Genomic DNA, 24,499 nt, shown 5'->3' with positions numbered 1-24,499 from the left:
GGGTTCACGCCATTCTCCTGCCTCAGCCTCCCGAGTAGCTGGGACTACAGGCGCCCACAACCGCGCCTTGATCAGTTTTTGATCATTTGAGAATTATGATAGCGATCCTGTGGAGGGAAGGATTGTATAAGTTTGCTTTAGAAAAAAACAACATTTTAAGCAGATGTAGTGTTTCCGAGTTGAGAACTCAAAGTTAGCGTTTCCCAGCTACATCACTATTGACATTTTTGACTGGATAGTTTTTTATTATGAGGGCTGGCCTGTACATTGTAAGATGTATAACAGTATCCCTAGCCTCTTCTCACTGATGCAAATAAAACCCTTGGTTGTTAGAACCAAAAATATCTCCAAACATTGCCAAGTGTCCCTCAAAGTACAAAATTGTCCATGGTTGAGAACCACTAATCTAAATGAACTCTTTTGTGTGCAAATTCAAACAGCAACACACGTACCACTTCCTAATTACTGTATCACAATGATTTACCTAAAAACTACAGAGCCATCAAAATTGAATGAGTGGGTAGAAAAATATTAGAAATTTTAAAACTGAACCTTTGAAAAGATGACAAAGAAACTTTAAAAATGTTCCTGCGACCGTTACTTGAGTATCTGATGTAAAAAAGGAACTTTTAGACTCTGTGGATAATAAAGAGAACCTGCCTTCAAGTCTAAAGTTTTGGTTATCATTTTATTTTCAGTGATGATAAGGGAAGCACATCTTTATTTTGGCAAAGTAGAATCTATTTAGGCTTCTTAAAATGCCAACTTTGGGGATATGCAATCAATAAACATAATTATAATGTAATGCCTTTTAAAATATACTGAAAATGAAGATAGACTTTTCAACAAGTACTATTGGGATAGCTAGATTTGCATATAGAAAAAAAATAAATTGGATCCATTGCTCACACAAGGATAAATTTCAATTGGATTACATTTAAGTGAAAGAAATGAAACCAGGACGTGGTAGCACGTGCCTATAGTCCTAGCTACTTTCCTAGCTACTTGGGAGGCTGAAGCAGGAGAATCGCTTGAGCCCAGGAATTCGAGGCTGTAGTGCCCTATGACCACACCTATGAATAGCCACTGCACTTCAGCTGGGGCAACATAGCAAGACCTCATCTCTAAACAAACAAACAAAAAAAGGCCAGGGGGAAGGAAAAGAAATGAAATTATACAAGTATTAGGGATTTTTTTTAAAGGAGAGCTTGAATTCTTCTAGAACTTAGGAATAGAGAAAACTATTCTATGACTTGATCCACAAGAAATAAGGAAAAATATTGATAAATATTATATCATCTAGAAAAAAAATATGGCAAAGAAAAACTAAGTTGAACTGAAAGAAAACATTTTCAACTTATAGATGAAGGATTCTTAATATGTGAAATCATGCTAAAAATAAAATAAAAATATGTTCAACCACCTTATGGGAAAATGGGCTAAAGATATAAGCAAGTAGTTCCTAGAAAAGGAAATGGCTGTTCACCGTATGAAAAGTCTTTTTTTTTTTTTTTTTTTTTTGGAGAGAGTTTTGTTCTGTCACTCAGACTGGAGTGCAGTGGTGCAATCTTGGTTCACTGCGGCCTCTACCTCCCGGGTTCAAGCGATTCTTCTGCCTCAGCCTCCCAAATAGCTGGGAGGGACTACAGGTGCGCACCACCACACCCAACTAATTTTTGTGTTTTTTTAGTAGAGTCTGGATTTTACCATGTTGGCCAAGCTGGTCTCAGACTCCTGACCTCAAGTGATCTGCCTGCCTCGGCCTCCCAAAGTGCTGGGTTTACAGGCATGAGCAACGCACCCAAACAGATGTCATTTCTTAACTATCAGATTAGCACAAGTTCAAAATTTGACGACATGCTTTTTTGGCCAGGCTGTAGGTAATAGATGTTCTTATACAGCTGATGGAATGCAATGAAAATGAGTATGTGGCAGTATCTATCAAAATTACATATGTATTTATCCTTTGACCCAGAAAACCTAGTTCCAGGACTCTATCCCAAAAAATATCAGCAAAAATAAAAGGACGTGCACAAGGCTTTTGATTGCAGCATCACGTAGGAAACTACTCAAATGTTCATCAGTAAGAGATAGGTTGATAAACTACAGCTATTGTCTATATAATGGAGTAGTATGCAGTTGTAAAATAAGGAAGATCTCTGTGTATTACTCTGGTTATTTGAAAAGATTCACAAAGTTGAGAACCTTTTAACTAGACCAAGAGAAAAAGAAGATTCAAATTACTAAAATCAAAAGTTAAAGAGACATTACTACCACCAACCTTAGAGAAATAAAAAGGATTATAAGGGAATACTATGCACAATTCTGTGCTACAGAGTGTATAACCTAGATGAAATGAACAAATTTCTAGAAACAAACTACCAAAACTGTTTTAGTAATCACTTTGCAAGACAGACACAAACTAGGAAAACTGATCTGGTAACGAGTAAGAAATAGGAAGTCTGAGGAGACCTATAACAAGTACAGCGTTTGGATTAATAATCAAAAAACTTCCCACCAAAACAACAAAAGCCCAGGACCCGAAGATTGCACTGGTTAATTCTACCAAACATCAAAAGAAGAATTAAGCTGGGTGCATTGGCATGTGTCTGCAGTCTCAGCTTCATGGAAGGCTGAGGCAGGAGGATTGCTTGAGCATGGAAGCTCCAGGCTATAGTACACGACTGTTCCAGTGAATAGCCACTGCACTTCAGCCTGGGCCACATAGTAAGATCATGTCTTTTAAAAAAAAATACAGAAGAATTAGCACCACTTCTCTACAAACTCTCTAAAAAATAGAAAAGGAAGGAAGATTTCCCAGCTCATTCGATGAAGCCAGTGTTACCCTGATACCAAAAACCAATGAAAGCATCATGAGGAAAAGAAAACTATACCAATATCCCTTGCTGAATACAGACCACAGAAATCTCAATGAAATGCCAACAAACTGAATCCAGCAACATATATAAATGGTTATATACCATGACTAAGTGGCATTTATCCCAGGAATGCAAGATAGGGTCAACTTTTTTTTTTTTTTAAATCAAGGTAATCCACCACATGTAGAATGAAGGAAAAAAAAAAACCACATCATGTGACTTTCAGACACAGAAAAGACATTTGACAAAATCTCAACATACTTTCATAATAAAAGCACTCAGGAAATTAGAAACAGAAGGCAACTTTCTCAATCTGGTAAAGGGCATCTACAAAAGCCTGTGGCTAAACTTATTCTTTAATAGTGAAAGACTGAAAGCTGCTCCTTGAGATCAGGAACAAGACAAAGATATCCACTCTCACCACTTCTGTTCAGCATTTGTACTGTGCATTTCAGCCACAGCAATTAATCAAAAGAAATAAAAGACATCTAGATTAGAATGGAAGAGATAAAACTATCTCTGTTTGCAGATGGCATGCTACTATAAGTAGAAAGTCCTTTTGTTCTTCAAAGGACACTGAAGAAAATGAAGATAACCCTCAGAATGGGAGAAAATATTAGCAAACCACGTATCTGATAAAGGTGTAGGATCCAGAATATATAAAGTACTCTTACAACTCAACAGTTTTTTAAAAAGGAAGACCCCAGTTTTTTTTAAATGGGTAAAGGATTTGAGTAGGCATTTGTCCAAATAGGGTATACAAATGGCCAATAAACTTGTGAAAAGATGGTCAGCATCTTTAGTTATTAGAGAGATGTGACCTTGAACACTACCACTTTAAAGGTACCACTTTATACCCACTAGGATAACTCTTATCGAAAGGATGGAAATTAACAAGTATTAGCTAGGATGAAGAAAAATCGCAACCCTTACATGTTTCTCGTGAGATTAGACAATAGTACAGCTGCTTTGGAAAGAGTTTGGCAGTTTTCCCAAAAGTTAAAGTTAGTGTAGGGGCCAGCAATATCGTTATGTGTATACCCAAGAGATCTGAAAATGTATGTCCACAGAAACTTGTTAAAGAATGTTCATAGAAGCATTATTCATGATAGTCAAAAAGATGGAAGCAACCCAAACATCCATCAGCTGATGAGTGGTAAGCAAAAGTGGCATATCCATATAATGAAATACTATTCAACAATGAAAAGCAATGAAGTACCGATTTATGATGCAACATAGATGAGACTTGATAACATTACACTAACTGAAAAGCCAGACACAAAAGACCGCATATTGTATGATTCTATTTATATGAAATACTCAAATAGACAAATCTGCTGAAAGTAGATTAGTGGGTGCCGGTGGGTGGGAGGAAGAGGGATAGAGAGTGACTGCTAATGAGTATAGTGTTTCTTTCTGGGGTGATGAAAGTGTTAACAAAATTAGATAATGGTGATGGTTGCATAAGTCTTTGAATATATTAAAAGCCACAGTTGTTTAAAAAAAAAAAAAAAAACTAGTGAAGTTGTGTCAAAAGCAACTTGAAGAGATTCACAGACCTAAAATAGGAGACAATTTGAACCTTGGTAAGGATAATAACTACAGTGGATTGATATGCATCAAATATGCTTAAATCTGTGAATTAGTAATGATATCAAAATATATAAAACCTAATAACTTGTTATTTTGAGAACTGTTAATAAAGGGGAAGAATTAACCATTTATCCTGCCTTTTCTAGGTTAACTGTGCCTCAGTTCATGCAGAAACTATTTGGTTATACCCCAGTGCAGCTAAATATTTAATGTAAGGAAATTTCTTTTTCTAGAAGTATAAGTCTATAAACAAATGAAGAGTGATGGAATATAAAAGGCACTTTTGCCACCATGAAAACTAATGGATTTAAACAATGATCATCAGTAACTGCTATCATCACCAAAAAGAGAAGAGTTGTATGTACCTATGTACATATGGAGTAGTAGTCTCACCAAAACAGAGCTTGAATCTGATGAAGCCCTTATAACTAACTACCAAATTATAGGAAACAGGACAAAGAACATGTTAACACCATAGGGATGCAATGAATGAAAATCGGACTCTGAGTAACTTTATAGGAAACATAAACACAAAATTACAGGTATACCTCAAAGATATTGTGGGTTTGATTCCATACCACCGCAATAAAGCAAATACCATAATTAACAAGTTGCACAAATTGGCTTCTCAGTGCATATAAAAGTTATGTTTACACTACACTGTAAACTGTTAAGTATGTGATAGCATAATGTCTTTAAAAATCGATGTACATGTCTTAATTTTAAAATGCTGTGCTGCTAAACGTTGCTAACCAGTTATCTGAGGCTGCAGTGAGTTCACAGCATCTTTTTGCTGTTGAAGGGTCTTGCCTCCATGTTGATGGCTGCTGACTGATCAGGATGGTAGTAGTCAAAGTTTGGGGTGGTTGTGGCAATTTCTTAAAATAAGACAACAATGAAGTTAGCCACATCAATTGATTCTTCCTTTCAGAAAGATTTCCCTGTAACATGCAATGCAGTTTGAGAGCATTTTACCCACTGTAGAACTTACTTGAAAATTTGAATCAATCCTCTCAAACCCTGCCACTGCCTTATCAACTAAGTTTATGGCATATTCTGAATTCTTTGTTGCCATTTCAGCAATATTCACATCTTCACCAAGAGTCCATCTCAAACCACTTTCTTTGTTCATCCATAAGAAGCAACTACTCATCCTCTGAAGTTTTCTCATGAAATTGCAGCAATTCAGTCACATCTTCACACTCTTCTTATTTTAGTTCTCTTGCTATTTCCAGTACATCTGCAGTCACTTCCTCACTGAAGTCTTGGGCCCCTCAAAGTCATTTATGAGGTTGGAATCCATTTCTTCCAAACTTCTGGAATGTTGAGATTTTCACCCCCCGTGAATTACTGAATCACAAATGTTCTTAATGGCATCTAGAATGACGAGTTCTTTCCAGAATATTTTCACTTTACTTTGCCCAGATTCATCCACTATCTATAGCAGCTATAGCATTATAAAATTTGTTTCTTAAATGTAAGGCTCGAAAGTTAAAATTACTCCTTGATCCATGGGCTGCAGAGTGGATATTGTGTTAGCAGGCATGAAAACAACATTCATCTCCTTGAACATCTCCATCAGAGCTCTTGAGTGACCAGGTACATTGTCAGTAGGCAGTAATCATTTGAAAGAAATCATTTTTTTTTCTGAGCAGTAGGTGTCAACAGTGGGCTTAAAATATTCAGTAAGCCATGCTGTAAAAAAAGATGTGCTGCTATCCAGGCTTTGTTGTTCCATTTGTAGAGCACAGGCACAGTAGATTTAGTATAATTCTTAAGGGCCCTAGGATATTTGGGATGTTCAGTGAGCATTGGCTTCAACTTTAAGTTACCAGTTGTGTTAGCTCTTCACAAGAGAGTCAGCCTGTCCTTTGAAGCTTTGAAGCCAGGCATCGACTTCTTCTCTCTAACTGTGAAAGTCCTAGGCATCTTTTTCCATTAGAAGGCTTTTTTGTCTACGTTGAGAATATGTTTAAGGTAGCAACCTTCATTGATTATCTTGGCTAGATCTTCTTAACTTGATGCAGCTTCTACTTCTACATTAGCACTTACCTTACACTTTTATGTTATGGAGGCAGCTTCTTTCCTTAAACCTCATGCACTAACCTGCTAGCTTCAAACTTTTCTTCTGTAGCTTCTTTGCTTCTCTCAGTCTTTTAGAATTGAAAAGAGTTAAGGCTTGCTCTGGATTAGGCTTTGGCTTAAATGAAGGAAAAGTTGTAGCTGTTTTGATCTTCTATCCAGACCACTAAAACTTTCTCCTTATCAACAATAAGGTTTTTTCATTTTCTTATTTGTGTATTCACTGGAGTAGTACTTTTAATCTCCTTCAAGAACTTTTCCTTTACATTCACAAAGTGGCTAACCGGTGCAAGAGGTTCAGCTTTTGGCATGCTTGGCTTTTGACATACCTCCCTCACTAAGCTCCATCATTTCTGGTTTTTTATTTGAAGTGAGAGATGTGCGACTCTTCCTTTCACTTGATCACCTAGAGGCCAGTATGGAATTATTAAGTGCCCTAATCTCAATATTGTTGTGTCTCAGGGATAATACGGAAGCCCTTGAAGCAGGAGAAAGGTTGGGGAATAGCCAGTCAGTGGAAGTCAGACCACATACATTTATCGATTAAGCTCATCTTATACAGGTGCAGTTCGCCAGAGTGGATGTAATAATAATGAGAAAGTTTGAAATATTGTGAGGATTACAAAATGTGACGGACACAGAGTGAGCACATGCTATTGGAAAAATGCACTAATAGATTTGCTCCATGCAAGGTTGCCACAGACCTTCAGTTTTTTAAAAAGTGGAGAAAAAGGTAATATCTGCAGAGTGCAATTTTTTTAAAAAAATGAATGCAGTAAAACAAGGTATGCCTTTACAAGGCAAAATAGAGAAAGGAGCCTGTAGTAGAGACATGTCTTTTAATTGCAGTGCATGGATTGTATTTAGAGCTCAGTTTAAACAAGCGTAAAAAAAAATTTAATATTATAAAATAATATTTATAGTCCAACTGGAAAAATAGGACCACTGAACTACGTATTTGCTGAAATTAAACAATGATTAATTTCTTTGGTATGATAATACTGAATAGGTTATGTTTTTCTTATATTTTAGAAATATATACTAAACTATCTACAGACAAAATAATGCAATATCTAGGATTTGTTTTTAAATATGGGAGAAGGGAGTGACTCCTAAAGGAATAGCATGAGGGAGTTTTTCTGGATGAACTGTTCTGAATTGTGTAATACTAATCACAAATCTGCACATGTGCTAAAATTTATATAACTGACACCAAAAGGGGGAAAAGAGTCAATTTTATAGTATCTTCATATTTTAAATAAAATTTTAAAATTTATATTATGGAAAGGATGAAGAGAGCAATAGGTGAAACAAGATAGGTCATGACTTGCTAATATTTGGAGCTGGGTGATGGCACTGAGGTATTCATTATGCCATTCTGTCTACTGAAAATTCTTATGTATAATTATTTAGAATATAATGTAAAAGCTTGGAATATTTGAAATCGTAGATGGCAAATTTAGGACAAAGCTATAAGCAAATGGAAGTGTTATGATTAAACACATTCTATCTCATATACATTTATATGTGAAGTTATTCTCATAAAGCTTTGTTTGCATTTTTGTTTGTTTAGGATGAGAGAGGCTGCAAGAAAAATAGAAGAAAGGCATTTTTCCAACCATGCAACACATGTTGAATTTCTGCCTGTTGAGTGGCGGTCAAAACTTACTCTTGATGGAGGTATATTTTGTTTAAAAATTGAATGATTTAGCCAATGGCAAACTTTTACCAAAACAAATGCAGAAAGTTTTAGAAAATACTTCTTGTTCATTGAGAACATAGTGTCTTCCATTTAATTGTCTTGAGGTATACTCACCCTTTGTTCTAGATTATTTAAGAAAATAAAATCCATTGATTTCTAAAATAATTATACTGACTAATATCATTTGAACCACTATATAGATTTCATAGATAGCACTGTTTTCATGCATGCCCTCTGTGGATTGTGAGGGCGGGTCGAGGGATATAGCGGGAACAAAATGTTTTCTAAAGTTTTTGACACTAAGTTGATTTGTCATCACTTTAAAAATATTTGTTTTCCACAATTCCATACGAGCTTACATTTTTCTTTCTAATAATTTTCCCCTCATAATCGGAAAATAAAAATCTCAGGGTTTTTTTTTCCTTTGTTGTTTTTCATACGTTCCCTGGGCTGGTGAATTACAGTCTATCATAGAGAATTTGTATATTTGTTTAAATAAAATCAGTTTAGTTGTCTTCCTTAAAGATCTGTCATCAACCAAAATATGTGTCTTTCTTTACACAAAGTTATGTCCGTTAAATATTAAAACCATAAAAACAGAATGCTTAGATTGATTATTTACATAATCTGCAAAATGAGAGCGTTGTTATACTGGATATAATATTAGCAGCTGCCATTTGCGGAGCCTTTTGCTATGTACCTGGCAGTCTGCTGTACATTTTGCATGGAGTATCTCATTTAATTGTCTCAAAAATTCATGAAATACCTGCTATATTTTCTCCATTTTACTGATAAAACTGAAACTCGCTAAAAGGCAAATTTAAGAGTGGCAGGCAGAATCTAGCTCTGTATGATGGCAGATTCTATGTTTATCACAGTGTTAAACTGCCTCCCTGGGTGATTTATAAGAATTTGTCCAGGTCTGTGATTCTGTCTCATAGTCAGTTACGATTTATAAGGACTCGTCCAGGTCTGTGATTCTGTCTCACAGTCAGTTAGGAATGTCAGTTGTAGTTTATCAAACCCAAATTGCATCAAAAATTGTAATGAGTTTAAAAAAAAAAAAAAGAAATGTTATTGACCCAAACAGATCTCAGCAGCAGTGGTTGATATGTAAAGTTCTAGTGTAATAACAACATGATCCCTTGAACTTCTCCCATTCATACAGGTAAATTGCTCAGGCTTCTCAGGAAAGTATATAATATGGATGAATTACTATTTAGTAAAACTCCTGAGTTTGTAATTTCTGTTAGGTTTAAGCTACTTTGGTAGTATAAAAGGCATTCTGATGAGTGAAAGAAGCCAGTCTTAGGCTGGGCACAGTGGCTCACACCTGTAATCCTGACACTTTGGGAGGCTGAGGCAGGTGGATCATCTGAGGTCAGGAGTTTGAGACCAGCCTGGCCAACATGGTGAAACCCTGTCTGTACTAAAAATACAAAAAAAATCAGCCGGGCTTGGTGGTGGGCATCTGTAATCCCAGCTACTTGGGAGGCTGAGACACGAGAATCACTTGAACCCAGGAGACAGAGGTTGCAGTGAGCCAAGATTGTGCCACTGCACTCCAGCCTGGATAACAGAGTGAAACCCTGTCTCAAAAAAAAAAAAAAAAAAAGCCAGTCTTGAAAGTTTATATACTTTATGCTTCCATTTTCATGACATTTTGGAAAAGGCAAAACTTCAGGGACAGAGAACAGATCATTGGTTAGCAGGAGTTAGGGGAAGCAGGGAGGATTTGAATTTATAGGAGCAGCATGTAGAAGTTTTTCAGGGTGATGGAACAGTTCAATATCCTGATCCTGGCAGTAGTTACGTAAAACTACACATGCAAGTCAATTTTATTGTGTGTAAATTTAAAAATAATTTTAAAAGGGTATCTACCTACAGCACACATCATTGTGTTCTTTGGCAGTGAAAGGCTAAAACCATTTCCTTTAAATCAGGAATAAGCCAAAGATATCCACTCTTATAATTTAAACATTCTGCTTGAAAGTCTTAGTGCAGTAAGATAAGAAAAAGAAATAATAGTTACAAAGACTCAGAAACATCTGTTTTGATTTGTAGGTCATATGGTTGTCTACTCAGAATATACAAAAGAATATACAGAAAAATTATTAGGCCGGGCAGAGTGGCATGTGGCTGTAGTCCCAGCTACTCGGAGGCATAGGCAGGAGGATCACTTGAGTCCAGGAGTTTTGTGCTGTAGTGCACTATGCCAAGCAGGTGTTCACACCAAGTTCACTATCAATATGATGACCTTTCAGGAGCAGGGAGAGGTGAAAGAGCCCAGGTTGGAGAAAAAGCAGGCCAAAACTCCTGTGATGATCATTAGTGGGATAACACCTGTGAATAACCACTGCACTCCAGCCTGGGTAACAGAGACCCCTTATCTGGGAAAAAAGAAAAAGAAAAAAAAATTATTAGAATTAATAAAGTAATTTATTAGGGTTGTGACATAGAAATTCCATATATAAACATAATTGCATTTCCGTATACCAAGAACAGACAAATAGCATCAAAAATATAAAGTTCCAAGAAATAAATCTAGCAAAAGAAGTATATTTATGTTACAAATTAAACAATTAAAAGACCTTAAACACAACTTAAAGATAATTTCCTTAGATTGGAAAATTCGTTATTCTAGAGGTGTGGATTCTCCCAAATCGATCTATAGATTCCATGTAATTCCAATCAGGATTTCCAGAGTTTTTCCATGAAACTTGACAAACCGATTCTGAAATGATTATCAAAGAACAAAGGGCTAAACAAAGTCAAGAGACAGCACACGGAATGTGATAAAATATTTGCAGACTACCCATCTGACAAGAGATTAATAACCAGAATATATAAGGAGCTCAACTGTATAGGAAAAAAAATCTAATAATCTTATCAAAAAAATGGGCAAAAGATTTGGTAGGTATTTCTCAAAAGACAACATACAAATGGCAAACAGGCATATGAAAAGGTGCCAATGTCATTGATCATCAGTGAAAGGCAAATCAGAACTACAATGACATATCTCACCCTCGTTAAAATGGCTTATATCCAAAAGACAGGCAATAACAAATGCTGGTGAAATGTGGAGAAAAGGGAACCCTCGTATGCTGTCGGTAGGAATGTAAGTTAGTACAACCACTATGGAGAACAGCTTGGAGGTTCCTCGAAAAACTAAAAATAGAGCTACCATATGATCCAGTAATCCCACTGCTGGGTATATATTAAAAAGAAAGGCAGTCAGTGTATTGAATAGATGTCTGCAGCATCCTGTGTTTGTTACAGCACTGTTTACAATAGCCAAGATTTGGAAGCAACCTAAGTGTCTATCAACAAATGCATGGATAAAGAAAATGTAGTACATATGTACAATGGATTACTATTTGGCCATAAAAAAGAATGAGATCCTGTCATTTGAAACAACATGGATGGAACGGGAGGTCATTATATACTCAGGCACAGAAAGACAAACAGCAGATGTTCTCATTTGTTGGATCAAAACAACTTACGGAGATAGAGAGCAGGCTGGTTATCAGAGGCGGAAAGGATACTGGGGAGGTGGGGATGGTTAATAAGTACAAAAAAACAGAATGAATAAGACCTAGTATTTGATTGCACAACAGGGTGACTATAATCAATAATAAATTAGTGGTACATTTTTAAATAACTAAAAGAGTAGTACTGGATTGTTTGTAACACAAAGAATAAATGCTCGAGGGGGTGGATACCCCATTTTCCATGATGTGATTACTATGTATTACATGCCTGTATCAAAATATCTCGTGTACCCCATAAATGTATATACCTCCTATGTACCCATAAAATTTAAAAAAAAAAAAAAAAAAGGAACAAAGGTCTGAAAATAGCCGAAACACAGAATGACGGATTTGAGGGGTAGAGTCTTGACCTACTAGGTAGCCATACCTAGTACTGTATTCAAACTTCTGTAAATATCCTTGGCACAAGGACAGGCAAATAGACCTGTGTACCGGATTAGAGATTCCCTAAACAGGAAACCTGTCATACCTGGCATTACAGATCGTTGGTGAAAGGATGGCCTGTTCCATAAATGGCATATGGTAACTGGGTGTCCTATGGGGGAAAAAAGTAAAAAATGATCTCTACTTCACATTTCACATGGATCAAAAACATGATAATATGAAAGCCAAGACCTTAAAACTTTTTAGAAAAATATACAAAACACTACCTTTACAACCTCAAGGTGCAGGGAAAGAATTCTTAATATACAAAAAAAAATGCAACTATAAACTAACAAATTTGATTAGATTAAAATTAAGGACTTCTCTTTACCGGTAGACCATAAAAAAAGAAAGACAAGCCACAAACTGAGAAAAAGATGTTATAACAGAGCAACAGATATAACCGCCAAAGGTTTCATATCCAGAATAAAGGACAAGAAACCTAAGTGGGAAAGAAAAGATTTTTTAAATTTATGTATGTATATTTTTTTCTAGTAATCAAGGAGATGCAAATTAAAGCCACAGTGAAGTATCGTTCATACCCATCAAGCAAAAATTTAAGAAAGTGACAATACCAAGTGTTGTTGGGGTTGTATAGTAGTGAGAGTTTTCATTCACTATTTTTGGGAATGAAACTTGGTATAGTCACTTTGGAAGATTTAACATCATCTTATAAAGTTGAAGGTGCATGTGCCCTTTGACACAGTAGTTCCACTTCTTAGAGATATACTCTAAAGAAACTCTTAAACGTGTGCACCAGGAGACATGTAAAACAGTGTTATTTAGGGTCATGATTTATAAGTAGTAGCAAAAAACCAGAAACTCAAATAACTCTAGAAAGAGAATGGATAAATTTTGATATAGGTATAGAGTGGCATATTATACAACAGTGAAAAAGAGTGGATTGCAGCTATATGCATCAACTTGGATGAATCTCAGAAACATAAGATTAGGTGGAAGGGTGCAAGCAAACCATAGATAATACCTCAATTTACACAGTGGTCAGAACGAGGTAAAATACTTAGGCTCTGGCACATAGTAAATTCTGTAGAAGTAATTGGGTACAGTTATTAATATTATTGGACATGTAGTAAATCTATAAGGAAAAGGAAAAGCACAATTAATACAAACCTCTTACCTGTAGTTACTTCTCTCTCTCTGCTAGAGAGGCCTGTGATCATTTCAGAATATATGGTGGGTTTGTAAGATACTGGCAGTATTCTTAAACTAGATGGTATGAACATGTTCTTCTTTTTATGAATTATTCTTTAAACTGCCCATTCATAATTAAATACCTTTATTTATATGTGTCTGTATTTCACAGTAAAAACTTTTTTTGGAAATGCATTAAAATGACATTTGAAGTATTTTCAGATCAGCATGGTAGTACACCTTTCACTTTTACAATTTAAAAATAGGTACAGCCTGTAAATATGTTGTACAACCACAAACAGCAACAATATTTCCCTTTACAATTTTGAAAAAAAAAAAAAAGAACTTTTGCTTGTCTTTGCCTTCCTGTTATTATTACATTGTATTAAAGTGGAGGAATAAATAAAATAACCTAAGCCAATAAAGTGAAAAGGAATAAAAGAAATTTTGTTTCACTAAAATTATATGCCTTCTGCTCTCCTTGTGCTTTCAGATCACAGTATTCATCCAAGTATAGTGCTTTGTATTTCTATAAGAAATGTAAAATTTTCCATATCTCTAATAATTTTATTAGGTGTCTAATAGAATAATCTTTCCACGGTAGAATTTCCATAGGTCAGCATAACTCGTGGAAGGGTGTACTGGTTTGAAAATGAGTTTATGTAGCCATTTTTTTCAAGAGAGTAAATTACACCACCTTTATCTTGTTTACTGATAAAATTGCTGATTTATTTGCCTTTGTGCATATTTGTGATCTGACAGTTCTTGCCCACAGAATCTTTGGCTCACTAAAGATAGATGCAAATTGTAGGATGACTTTTTGATTTGTTGCTGGTTGCCACCAGTGGCTCTAGGCAGTCTACATGTGTATTGCCAAGCTGAAGGTGCATAGATCAAAAAAACAGGCTAGGTGCATGCCTCACAACTGTAATCCCAGCACTCTGGGAGGCCTAGGCAGACAGATCACTTGAGGTTAGGAGTTAGAGACCAGCCTGGCCAACATGGTAAAACCCCATCTCTACTAAAAATACAAAAAGTAGCTGGGCGGGTGACATGCACCTGTAATCCCAGCTACTCAGGAAGCTGATGCAGGAGAATTACTTGAGCCAGTGAACCAAGATCACCCCACTGCCCTCCAGCCTGGAGGACAGAGCAAAACTCCATCTCAAAAAGGAGAGGAAACAGAAAAGGAGGTACAAAAAGACTTGGGATTGTGTTTTGACACTTGTTCTAAAATATGTGGCCTCGTTTTGCTCTGGGTACCCCTGAATTTCATACAAAAGCCATAACATACAAAAAAGGGTGACGCTTTATAGATTTGATAATGGCTTTCATCCTTTAATGTTTCTTTTCATCTCCTATTTTGTCTTTCACTGTTTTTTTCTTGTGATATTTTACAGGAAGGGAAGATTCATTAGAGCCAAAGCTGGTCTTGAATATTTAAATGTTAAATAGTTACTATTTCAGGCAATGTAATTTTCTTCGCTATTATTTCCATATAACAGAGACTTTCTATAAGTTTAATTTACTTGGTTTTTTTGCTTGTTTTTGTAGACACTGTTGATTCCATTACTCCTGACAAAGTACGAGGTTTAAGGGATATGCTGAACAGCAGTGCAATGGACATAATGTATTATACTAGTCCGCTTTATAGAGATGAAGTAAGTATCATGATTATCTTGCTGGTGGGTATTTTTTAGTGATAACTTACAAATGTCCTGAATTTTTACATTTTTTAAGCAAATGAGAAATTACAGGAATTCATTATAAATAGCCTACTTTTAATAAATTTGATAGTCTTCAAACAAGACATTAGGACCGTTAATGAAACAGATAGTCTCAGGTAGGGGACTGGTTAGAAAATAGCTCTTTGAGAAGTAACAGTGTTCATAAATCTGATTATATCTGTGACTGTTGTCTTCACAAAAGAGTTTTAGACATAAAATGTCCTTTACATTTTTTGTATATGATGGACGTTTATTGCTTCACTTCTGTAATGAATTCGTACAGTTTTCAAATGGTAGTGGAGCCGATGCCTCCCAAGAGTAACACTGGGGCAAGAGGTGAAGGTTTATTCAAGAAGATGAGAGAATCTCCACCAAATGCATTTTGTCACTTTATGGATAAGAGGGAAAGGAATTCTGTTTAGTAGGAATAACTAACATTTGTTAATTGCCTAACGTGTTAACTTGTTTAATCCTTATTTTAAAAAATCCTGTGAAGTAGGTATGATTAGTATCCTCATTTGAAGAATGAGGAAACTGATGCCAAGAGAGATTTTAAGGTTTGCTCATTGTGTCTCGCTTAATAAGTGGCAGAGCCAGTATTTGAACCCAGGCAATATAGCTTCACAGCTTACACTGTTTACCACTTCTCTCCTCTGTGTTCACAAGATAGCCAGTCTCTCTGTTATTTATTGGCTGATTATTTTGACTTTCCTGGGCCTTTAATCAGTAAATATTTAGTGAGCCCTACTCTGTGCCAAACACAGGCTAACAGGGGGCCACTTTACTGCAGACTCTTACCCTTCATTAGCAGGGAGACAGGGAAAATGAGTACAAGTGTTTGAAAGTAAGATCTGTCACGTTGGTAAAATTTATTTATCAGGAATCCCAGGTAAGATTTGATAATATTTATGTATACTGAATCAGCTGGCTAAAGGTGTTTTGAACTAAGAATATGGTCTACATGTTTATTGAAAATGTGTTTATTGAGAACTATATATAAGATACTGTACAAGGATCTTGTATAAGGGGGAGTCTCTGCCTTCAAGAAAGGTTAAAATATTACAATACATAGGTCCATATTTATGAAATGTGTGGAAGGAAGAGAAATCCATGGAAATTTTTGCAATTACTCTTTTTTCCCCTCTGAAAAAAGCATTTAGGCTTATTGTTATAGTACTTAAGATAAATTACATTTCCATATTTCATCATAGTCATATATGGCCCCAATTTTTGTTCTAAAAACCATGCAGTAGAAATTACTTTTTGCAAAGTGTATATGGGCTCTAGAGATAGACTGCCTGATTCCAGTCACACTGTAACACTTAATTTCTGTATGGCTTCTGTATCTGCAAAGTGGATATTCTAACAAGTAGCTACTTCATAGCATTCTTGTAAAGATTAATTGAGGTAATGCTTATATTAACATGTGGCACATGGCAGTCAAGAATTACTATTATTACAGGTACTATAATATCAAATCATTTTAGTTTTTTGAATTCTGAGTAAAATTCTTCAATGCTGAAACAGACATGTTGCTGCCTATAGATACCTCTGCTTTCATAAGAGAAAGAAGGGTTTGATGTTTTCTGTGGGAGCTTTTTTTAATCAATTTTTTTAATCTAAAAATATTCCTAAGTAAGCTTTGAAAAACTAAGTATGGAGTGGAGCCTGACAGTAGGATTTTGTGTATATGTTTTCTGTATAAAGATCTTAGATTTCTTAAGGTTCCATAACCTATAACTATCTTTATAATAGCCATGTAAAGTATTTCAGAGTTAACAGGTTTATTGTTTTATATATGTATTAACTTATAAATGTAATTTGCCAAATATTTTCTGAGCACATTTTGACACATTTTGTTGTTTTAAGCTAGTAAAGTGGCATAGACTTGGCAAAGGAAGTAACAGATAGTGTTGTTTGTGTCTCATTTCTCTCCAATATTTTTATGTTCTTGAGGATGAAAAAAGGAAAAAACAGTTATATCCCATATCCCAATTCTATCTTTATAAATTCAAGTGAGCGATAACAAAGTTCTAACCCAAAATAGTGTTAATAGGAATAAAGAGAAGAGATAGATTCAAAATATGATAGAATTAAGTGGTCTTGAAATGATTTGTTATGGGTGATACAGGAAGGGAAGAGACAGATGATGCTTACAATTTCTAGCTTAGGCAACTCGTAGATGGTTCTGATATTAACTATAAATGGAGGAAGGGGAAGCAGATTTTTGTAGGGGAAGAGAGTAGAACATAAGGAAAATAATGAATTATACTTGTAAATTTTTGGTGTCTTTACGATTCCCTTCTGGAGTTGTATAGCACAGACTATAATATTAGAAGTGAAACCAGTCAGAGTGCAGGGAGAAGGATATCAGAGCACATGTTACCATACGCATACACATACCTGCATATATATGGCTGGTGGTACCCCTAAGAGGGCTCAAAGCTCTGGTCATTGGCTAGTGGTGACTGATCAAATGGTCACTTTCTGTAATGCTCTTACATGTGGAAAGATAATTGTCCTCAGAATGGAACTGAATAAAATAGATAGTAGGAAGAGGGAACCAATGTCTATGATAAATGGGGGGCAAAGGGAACACCTGGTCCTTTGAATTAGTTTGTCTTTTGATCCAGATGAATTTCATGGGAGAGCATGAGAACTTGTGACTGAAATTCATCAGCAATCTTTAGCAGTGATTTTCAAACATCCCTGATGAGAATCATTTCTATACTCATTAAAAATAACAGCAAAAATAAACCCAGGGTAGGGGTGGCGGGTACTGGAATTTGAGGGTATCATTGTAAATTCAACAATTTCTAAAATATGCATGTGTGTTGTGAGTATTACTTATATATGTAAGTGAATATGTATATATACAGGCATACCTCAGAGATACTGTAGATTTGGTTTCAGACCACCGCAATAAAGTGAATGTCACAATAAAGCAATAAAAACAATAAAGCAAGTCATGCAAATTTTTTGGTTTCCCAGTGCATAGAAAATTATGGTTATGCTATACTGTATTCTGTTAAGTGTGCAACAGCATTATGTCTAAACAAGTATACATACCTTAATTTTAAAATACTTTATTGCTATAAAATACACACAGACATGAAGTGAGCACTGTTGGAAAAGTGGCAACAGTAGATTTACTCAGCGCAGGGTTGCCACAAACCTTCAATTTGTAAATGCAGTGTCTACAAAGTGCCATAAAACAGGGTATGCCTGTTCACGCATGTACTTCCTAACCTTGCCCACCGAAGTGGCCAATAAGCAAAGACACCCTAATCGAGCACACCTAGCACCCAGATCTCTTCCTCTAGCGCTATTATTTCCCACTGAGGAAAATCAGGGTTCCTCAGGAAAATGGCTGATTCTGGGGCTGGAACAACTTGTTATGACAGAAGGTAGGAAGATGCTCAAAAGAATTATGGGGTAGGTCACAGGAACACAGTGCCAAATTAAGCAGCTCTCACTGGCCAAATCTGGAACAATTTGAGCACCAAAAGTATTATTTATAAATCATTGAAAAAATTATTAGAAGTTCATATTGACTATAAATAAATACATGGGGAAAAAGGAGAATCCTTGCTTACAGTAGAATGCCAAAGGCCAGCTGATGGAGGGAATCCTGGAGTTGGAAAACCATTTTACAGCTATCATGGTAGGATTAGGTAAGAGAAGACTGGACACAAATTGATGGATACTAAATTGAAGGCAGTATTTTGATGAGGAGCAGGATATTTACATGGTCATAAAGTATATCCCCACAAACTGATGATTCGTTTAAGAAAGAGCAACAATAATTATACACTGGAGAAATCAAGCAATACCTAAACTGGGTATTCCTGAGGAGCAGATGGACAGTATGCACCTCTGGATATGACATACAGAGGAGAACATATCACTTATACAGTATTCTGACAATGAGGAAACATCAGACAAACACAAAATGAGGATGTTGTAATAAAAAGTAGGAATGACACTGTATTCTTTAAAAATATCATTATCAGGCTGGGTTCAGTGGCACATGCCTGTAATCCCGGCCCTTTGTGAGGCCAAGGTAGGAGGATCATTTGAGCCCTGGAGTTCTAGACCAGCCTGGACAACATAGCCAGACCCCGTCTCTACCAAAAATAATTTTTTAAAAATCACCCATGTATGGTGGTTTGGGCCTGTAGTCCCAGCTGCTCGGAATGCTGAGGCCAGAAAGGATTCCTTGAGCCTGGGAGGTCGAGGCTGCAGTGAGCTGTTCTCACACCACTGTACTCCAACCTGGGTGACAGTGAGACCCCGTCTCAAAAAAAAAGAAAAAGAAAATCAGTATCATAAAGGCAGAGTGGCTGCAGAAAATGTTCCTGATTAAAGGATGCTAAAGAGACATATAGCTAATGCCATATCTAAATTGAAGAATTTAGGGGTAAAAGACCGTGACATATATAATATATCCTCAAATGATTCCCAAAAAAGGTGAGGGTTTATGTGTTTATCATAGAAACAGAACAAGTGAATAAAGCAAGTGGGATACAATGCTAACAATATGTGAACCTGGGTAAAGGTTATATGAGTGATCTTTGTGTTATTTTTATTTTGCAACATTTTATATATTTGAAATTATTTTCAAATGAGAAGAGGCCGTGCCGGGCTCGGTGGCTTACACCTGTAATCCCAACACTTTGGGAGGCCTAGGCAGGTGAATCACCTTAGGTTGGGAGTTTGAGACCAGCCTGACCAACATGGAGAAACTCTATCTCTACTAAAAATACAAAATTAGCCATGCGTGGTGGCAAGTGCCTGTAATCCCAGCTACTTGGGAGGCTGAGGCAGGAGAATGGCATGAACCCGGGAGGCGGAGCTTGCAGTGAGCCGAGATCGCGCCACTGCACTCCATCCTGGGTGACAGAGCGAGACTCCATCTCAAAAAAAGAAAAGAGGCCGGACATGGTGGCTCATGCTAGTAATCCCAGCACTTTGGGAGGCCGAGACGGGCAGATCACTTGAGGCTGGAAGTTCAGACCAGCCTGGCCAACATGGCAAAACTCCATCTCTACTAAAAATAGAAAAATTAGCCAGGCATGGTGACAGACACCTGTAGTCCCAGCTACTCGTGAGGGCAAGGCAGAACAATCTCTTGAACCCGGGAGGCGGAGGTTGCAGTTAGCCGAGGTCACGCCATTGCACTCCAGCCTGGGCCACAGAGGGAGAGCCCATCTCATTTAAAAAAAAAAAAAAAAAAAAAAAAGGAAAGGAATAGTTTCCCAGATCTCCCAGAGATTCTCATTCGGTGGTTCTGATATGGAGCCTGTGATTTTGTATTTTTAACAGTTCCCCTACTTGATACTATCCCAGGAATTCTGGGAAAACACTGCTTAAGGCATTGTGAAGAACAAAAGGGATGCTTCCTAAGTGAGAGGAGGGCAAACCTTTTTTTTTTTTTTTTTTTTTTTTTTTTTGGAGACAGGGTATCACTGAGGCCGGAGTGCAATGGTACAATCTCAGCTCACTGCAGCCTCCGTCTTCTGGCCTCAAGTGATTCTTACACCTCAGCCTCCTGAATAGCTGGGGCTACAGGTACGCACCAATACACCCAGCCAGTTTTTTTGTTTTTAGTAAAGGCAGGGTTTCACCATGTTGCCCAGGCTGGTCTTGAACTCCTGACTTCAAGTGATCCTCCCACCTCAGCCTTCCAAAGTGCTGGGATTACAGGTGTGAGCCACTGTGCCTGGCGTATTCCTATTTTTAAAAAGAGAAGTTGATTCTGTAAATTAAAATCCATTAACATGAGATTGGTGTTAGGCAATATTCTAGGATAAATTATTTAAAAATATATGTTTCCTTAGAGAAGGAATGATTTGGAGTAAGTCACATGCCTGGTGAATGAACCTTGTTTGGTTTATTTGTGAGGCATTTTAAAGAGCCTTTTCCCCCCATCTTCTCTGAGCCTTTGTAGTCAAATAGATGGAGATTCAAAGCCTGCCACTTCTATAATCCCAGCACTTTGGGAAGCCAAGGCAGGCAGATCACTTGAGGTCAGGAATTGGAGACCAGCCCGACCAACATGGTGAAACCCCGTCTCTACTAAAAATACAAAAATTAGCCAGGCATGGTGGTGCACACCTGTAATCTCAGCTACTCAGGAGGTTGAGGCAGGAGAATCACTTGAACCTGGGAGGCGGAGGTTGCGGTGAGCCAAGATCGCACCACTACACTCCAGCCTGGGTGACAGAGGGAAACTCCATCTAAAAAAAACAAAAACAACAACAACAACAAAACCTGCCACTTAACCAGCTCTGTGTTCTTAGATCAAATTTCTCACTTTCTTAGCTTCCCCACTTATAAAATGGGATAAAATATGTACTGATAAAGTTTGTCATTAGGATTAAAGATGAAATGTGTATAAAGTTTCCAGTACAATTCATGGTCTTTAGACATTCAAGTTATGATTGATTATGTGTATATTTGTATTTATGTATTTCAAGGGCCACCATATTTTTAATAGACTTATTCTGTTAACTCTAAAAAGTAAAGGTCAGTAGATAGAAAATATGGGAAGGAACATGTTTGTTTACTGTACGGAGCTGTGTAGTAACAAAGCTGTCTCTAAAGACAGAAGTGGACACTTTAAAAATGGAGATATGCACTAAAATAGAGACTGAGTGACCATTTCTCAGGGATGCTACTGAAGGGACTCCTAGCTTCAAAGCAGTTTAAATTAGATCATCGCTGAGGTCCCTTTTAACTCTCACATTCTTACGTGCTCATGGGAGAACCCTAATTAATGGTTTTCCTAATAATTCCTGAAAAGTCATGGTTAGGGGAAAAGTTGTGTATATCAATCAGTACTTCTCAGATGACTTTCTGAGGACCAGTTTAAAAAAATCAACCAAAAAAATTAATTTCAGACTATCAAGAGATCATCAGAGAGCCTTTGGCCCTTACTTCAACCCTAAAGTAACACAAGAAATCCAGAGAGAACTGTACATCTTGTGTAAATCTGAACACTCTTTTCAATAGCTTTTAAAAATGAAGAATTATATAGAGAATTGTCCTAGCTGTATCTTGACATTATTTGAATTATTTAATTGATATATATGACTAGAACTCTCTAAATTACGAGTAGAACACTCTAAATTACATTTTCTCATCACAATTTCTTGAAGCAGGGAGAGCAAAGGACTAACTCTATTCCTCAGCCATATTTTGTGTGTTTGGACTCAACTCTTGAAACTCCCTGGTTTTTCCTCCTTATGTTCATTTCCTTCATAAATTTTTACTCTTGAGCAGTGGTCATGGAAATTAGAAATTGTTTTAAACTTTTAAAAAGCTATCCAGTGCTTACTGTGTAAGAGGTTTGCTGACTTGATTAGATCATATTGTAGATCTAATAGATAATAAAGTTAAGATCCCAGGGTATATTGTTAATCTTGGCTGAGATGTCCCAAATGAATACAGTTGGTCACAAAGGGATCCTAATTGGGAGAATATAATTGGATCAGAAACGAGAAGGAAAAGAAAAAAAATTCCAATTAGAGTAAACTTGTTGGATACAACATAGATATGAATTTCTCCTTTCACTGATGAGCAGATGAGATACAGAAGCATTTAGAGGTAGTACAAAGCTGTTTAAAAAGTTGGCTTTCAGAATCATAATGTCTGACCACAGATGTCCCATATATATGCATAAGCAATAGAAAAAGAAAATGCTACCATATCCAGATATGCTCTAATAAGGAAATACAAAGGCCATTTCTATTCAAGTGTATAATTATTAAAACAGATGACATCATCAGCTCTTCAGAAACTGTCCGTGCTATGCCTCATTCCATAGTGAAATATTTTAGTATCAAATAGACTTTCTCTGCCTTAGATAATTTGATCTTGTTTTTTTACCCATATGTGATTGCCAAACTAATGAAGTATTTGGTGTAGTGAGAGATGTTTTAAAATTTTTGAATATGAAATAGGTTAATTACTGGTAGTGTTATTTCCTTTTTAAAAAAAAAACTTTAATATGGGAGTAGGCTGGTACTTTATAAAAACAAAAAGATTGGGTACGTTTTATCAGAGTACTAAAGTATGTATCTGTTAGTGCTTTGAGATTTACATGGTACAAGTCTTAAAATCAAGGTCTTCAAAAATAAAAACGATTAAGAACTGCTGCTTTTAAAGGAAATTATTTTGTTTAAGCGTTAGCCTTCTCTGTACCTACCTCATGTAGATTGTAAATCAGGAAAATAATGAAATTTTAAGGATTGGTTGATATTGTTATCAAAGCCAAATCCAAATCATATTATAGCTCCCTTCAAACAGCAATATAGTATTTCACACTGCATATTCCTGAAACTATATTAATTAGAGTTTTACTTACAACCCATGTCTTAGAAGATGTTTATGTACATTGCCATTAAATCAGTAGTTTCTAAGGTGTGGTCCTCAGGCCAATAGCATCAACATCTTCTGGGAGCATAATGAAATGCAAATTCCCAGGCCACATCTCAGCACTTCGGGATCAAAAAGTCTGGGATGGTACCTAGAAATCTGTATTTAACAAGCCCTCCGGGTTATTCTGATGCATGTTGCAAATTGGAGGACTGTTGCACTAAAGCGTGTAATTCTTTTTTACTTCCTGATGAAAAAAAGAGTCTAATTAAAATAAAACTTTGGCATTTCTCCCTAGAGAAAAGGCAGCTTATCATCCTTCCACATGCTACAAGCTTGTCTTATCCTTTTCTTTCTTCATCAGCTGAATATATTTCATCAGACATGATAGTTTCAGAGCTTTGACTAGACCTTTAGCTTTAACCAGTATTGCATTGTGAAGCTCTGAGATGTCAACAGAGACCATTATCCCTTTATTCATGTTACTGCTAACCGTGCCAATCATAAAGTACATAAAGAATGATTTTCAGGTTGTGTCAGCAGATAAAGAATTTTCAATAAAAGTTGATAGTGGCTAGTTTTCTCTTGAGACATAGTAACAAGCCTGAAAATGGAAGCAACAAATAACTAATATTTATATGTCAGAGTAGCAGCTGGTATATTAAGAAGTACTGAAATGAGAAATTGAACATCCAGCAGGAAATTCATAATCAAATAGAAGTAAGCAGTGGTAGGAAGAAGAGAAGACTGCCTTAAAACTCAGGTCAGGGCCCAGGATGGGTTTGGGTAACAAGAGAACCTTATTCTGACTTTATGGAATATTTCAGTAATATTTGTTAAAGCTTAATTTCAAAGAAAGCAGTTTTAAAAAGAAAAATTACGAAAATACTCCCCACATTATTAACCTCTAAACTTAAAATAGCCCTGCTTTCCAGACATAGAAAGCAACTTTTTACTTTTATATCTGTATTGCCAACTTAGTGGGAATTTTGAAATATCCAGTAGATCAAC

The 24,499-nt window shown here is 36.3% G+C and overlaps 1 protein-coding gene across 4 annotated transcripts in view; it reads left to right on the top strand.

Moving 5' to 3' along the window:
• Window positions 1-24,499, top strand: part of DDHD1 (DDHD domain containing 1) — a 123,121-nt gene that overhangs the window by 78,606 nt on the left and 20,016 nt on the right. For all 4 annotated transcript variants that reach the window (XM_025392831.1, XM_025392829.1, XM_025392830.1 and 1 more), the window contains 2 exons: window positions 8,128-8,234; window positions 14,937-15,043. In XM_025392831.1, coding sequence (XP_025248616.1) covers window positions 8,128-8,234; window positions 14,937-15,043 — 214 coding nt within the window. The remainder of the gene's footprint in view (window positions 1-8,127; window positions 8,235-14,936; window positions 15,044-24,499) is intronic.

This window comes from Theropithecus gelada, chromosome 7b, assembly GCF_003255815.1.
Source record: "Theropithecus gelada isolate Dixy chromosome 7b, Tgel_1.0, whole genome shotgun sequence".
Lineage (NCBI taxonomy): Eukaryota > Metazoa > Chordata > Mammalia > Primates > Cercopithecidae > Theropithecus > Theropithecus gelada.
The sequence above is the reverse complement of the archived record's forward strand: the minus strand, read 5'-3'. Positions and strand labels throughout refer to the sequence as shown.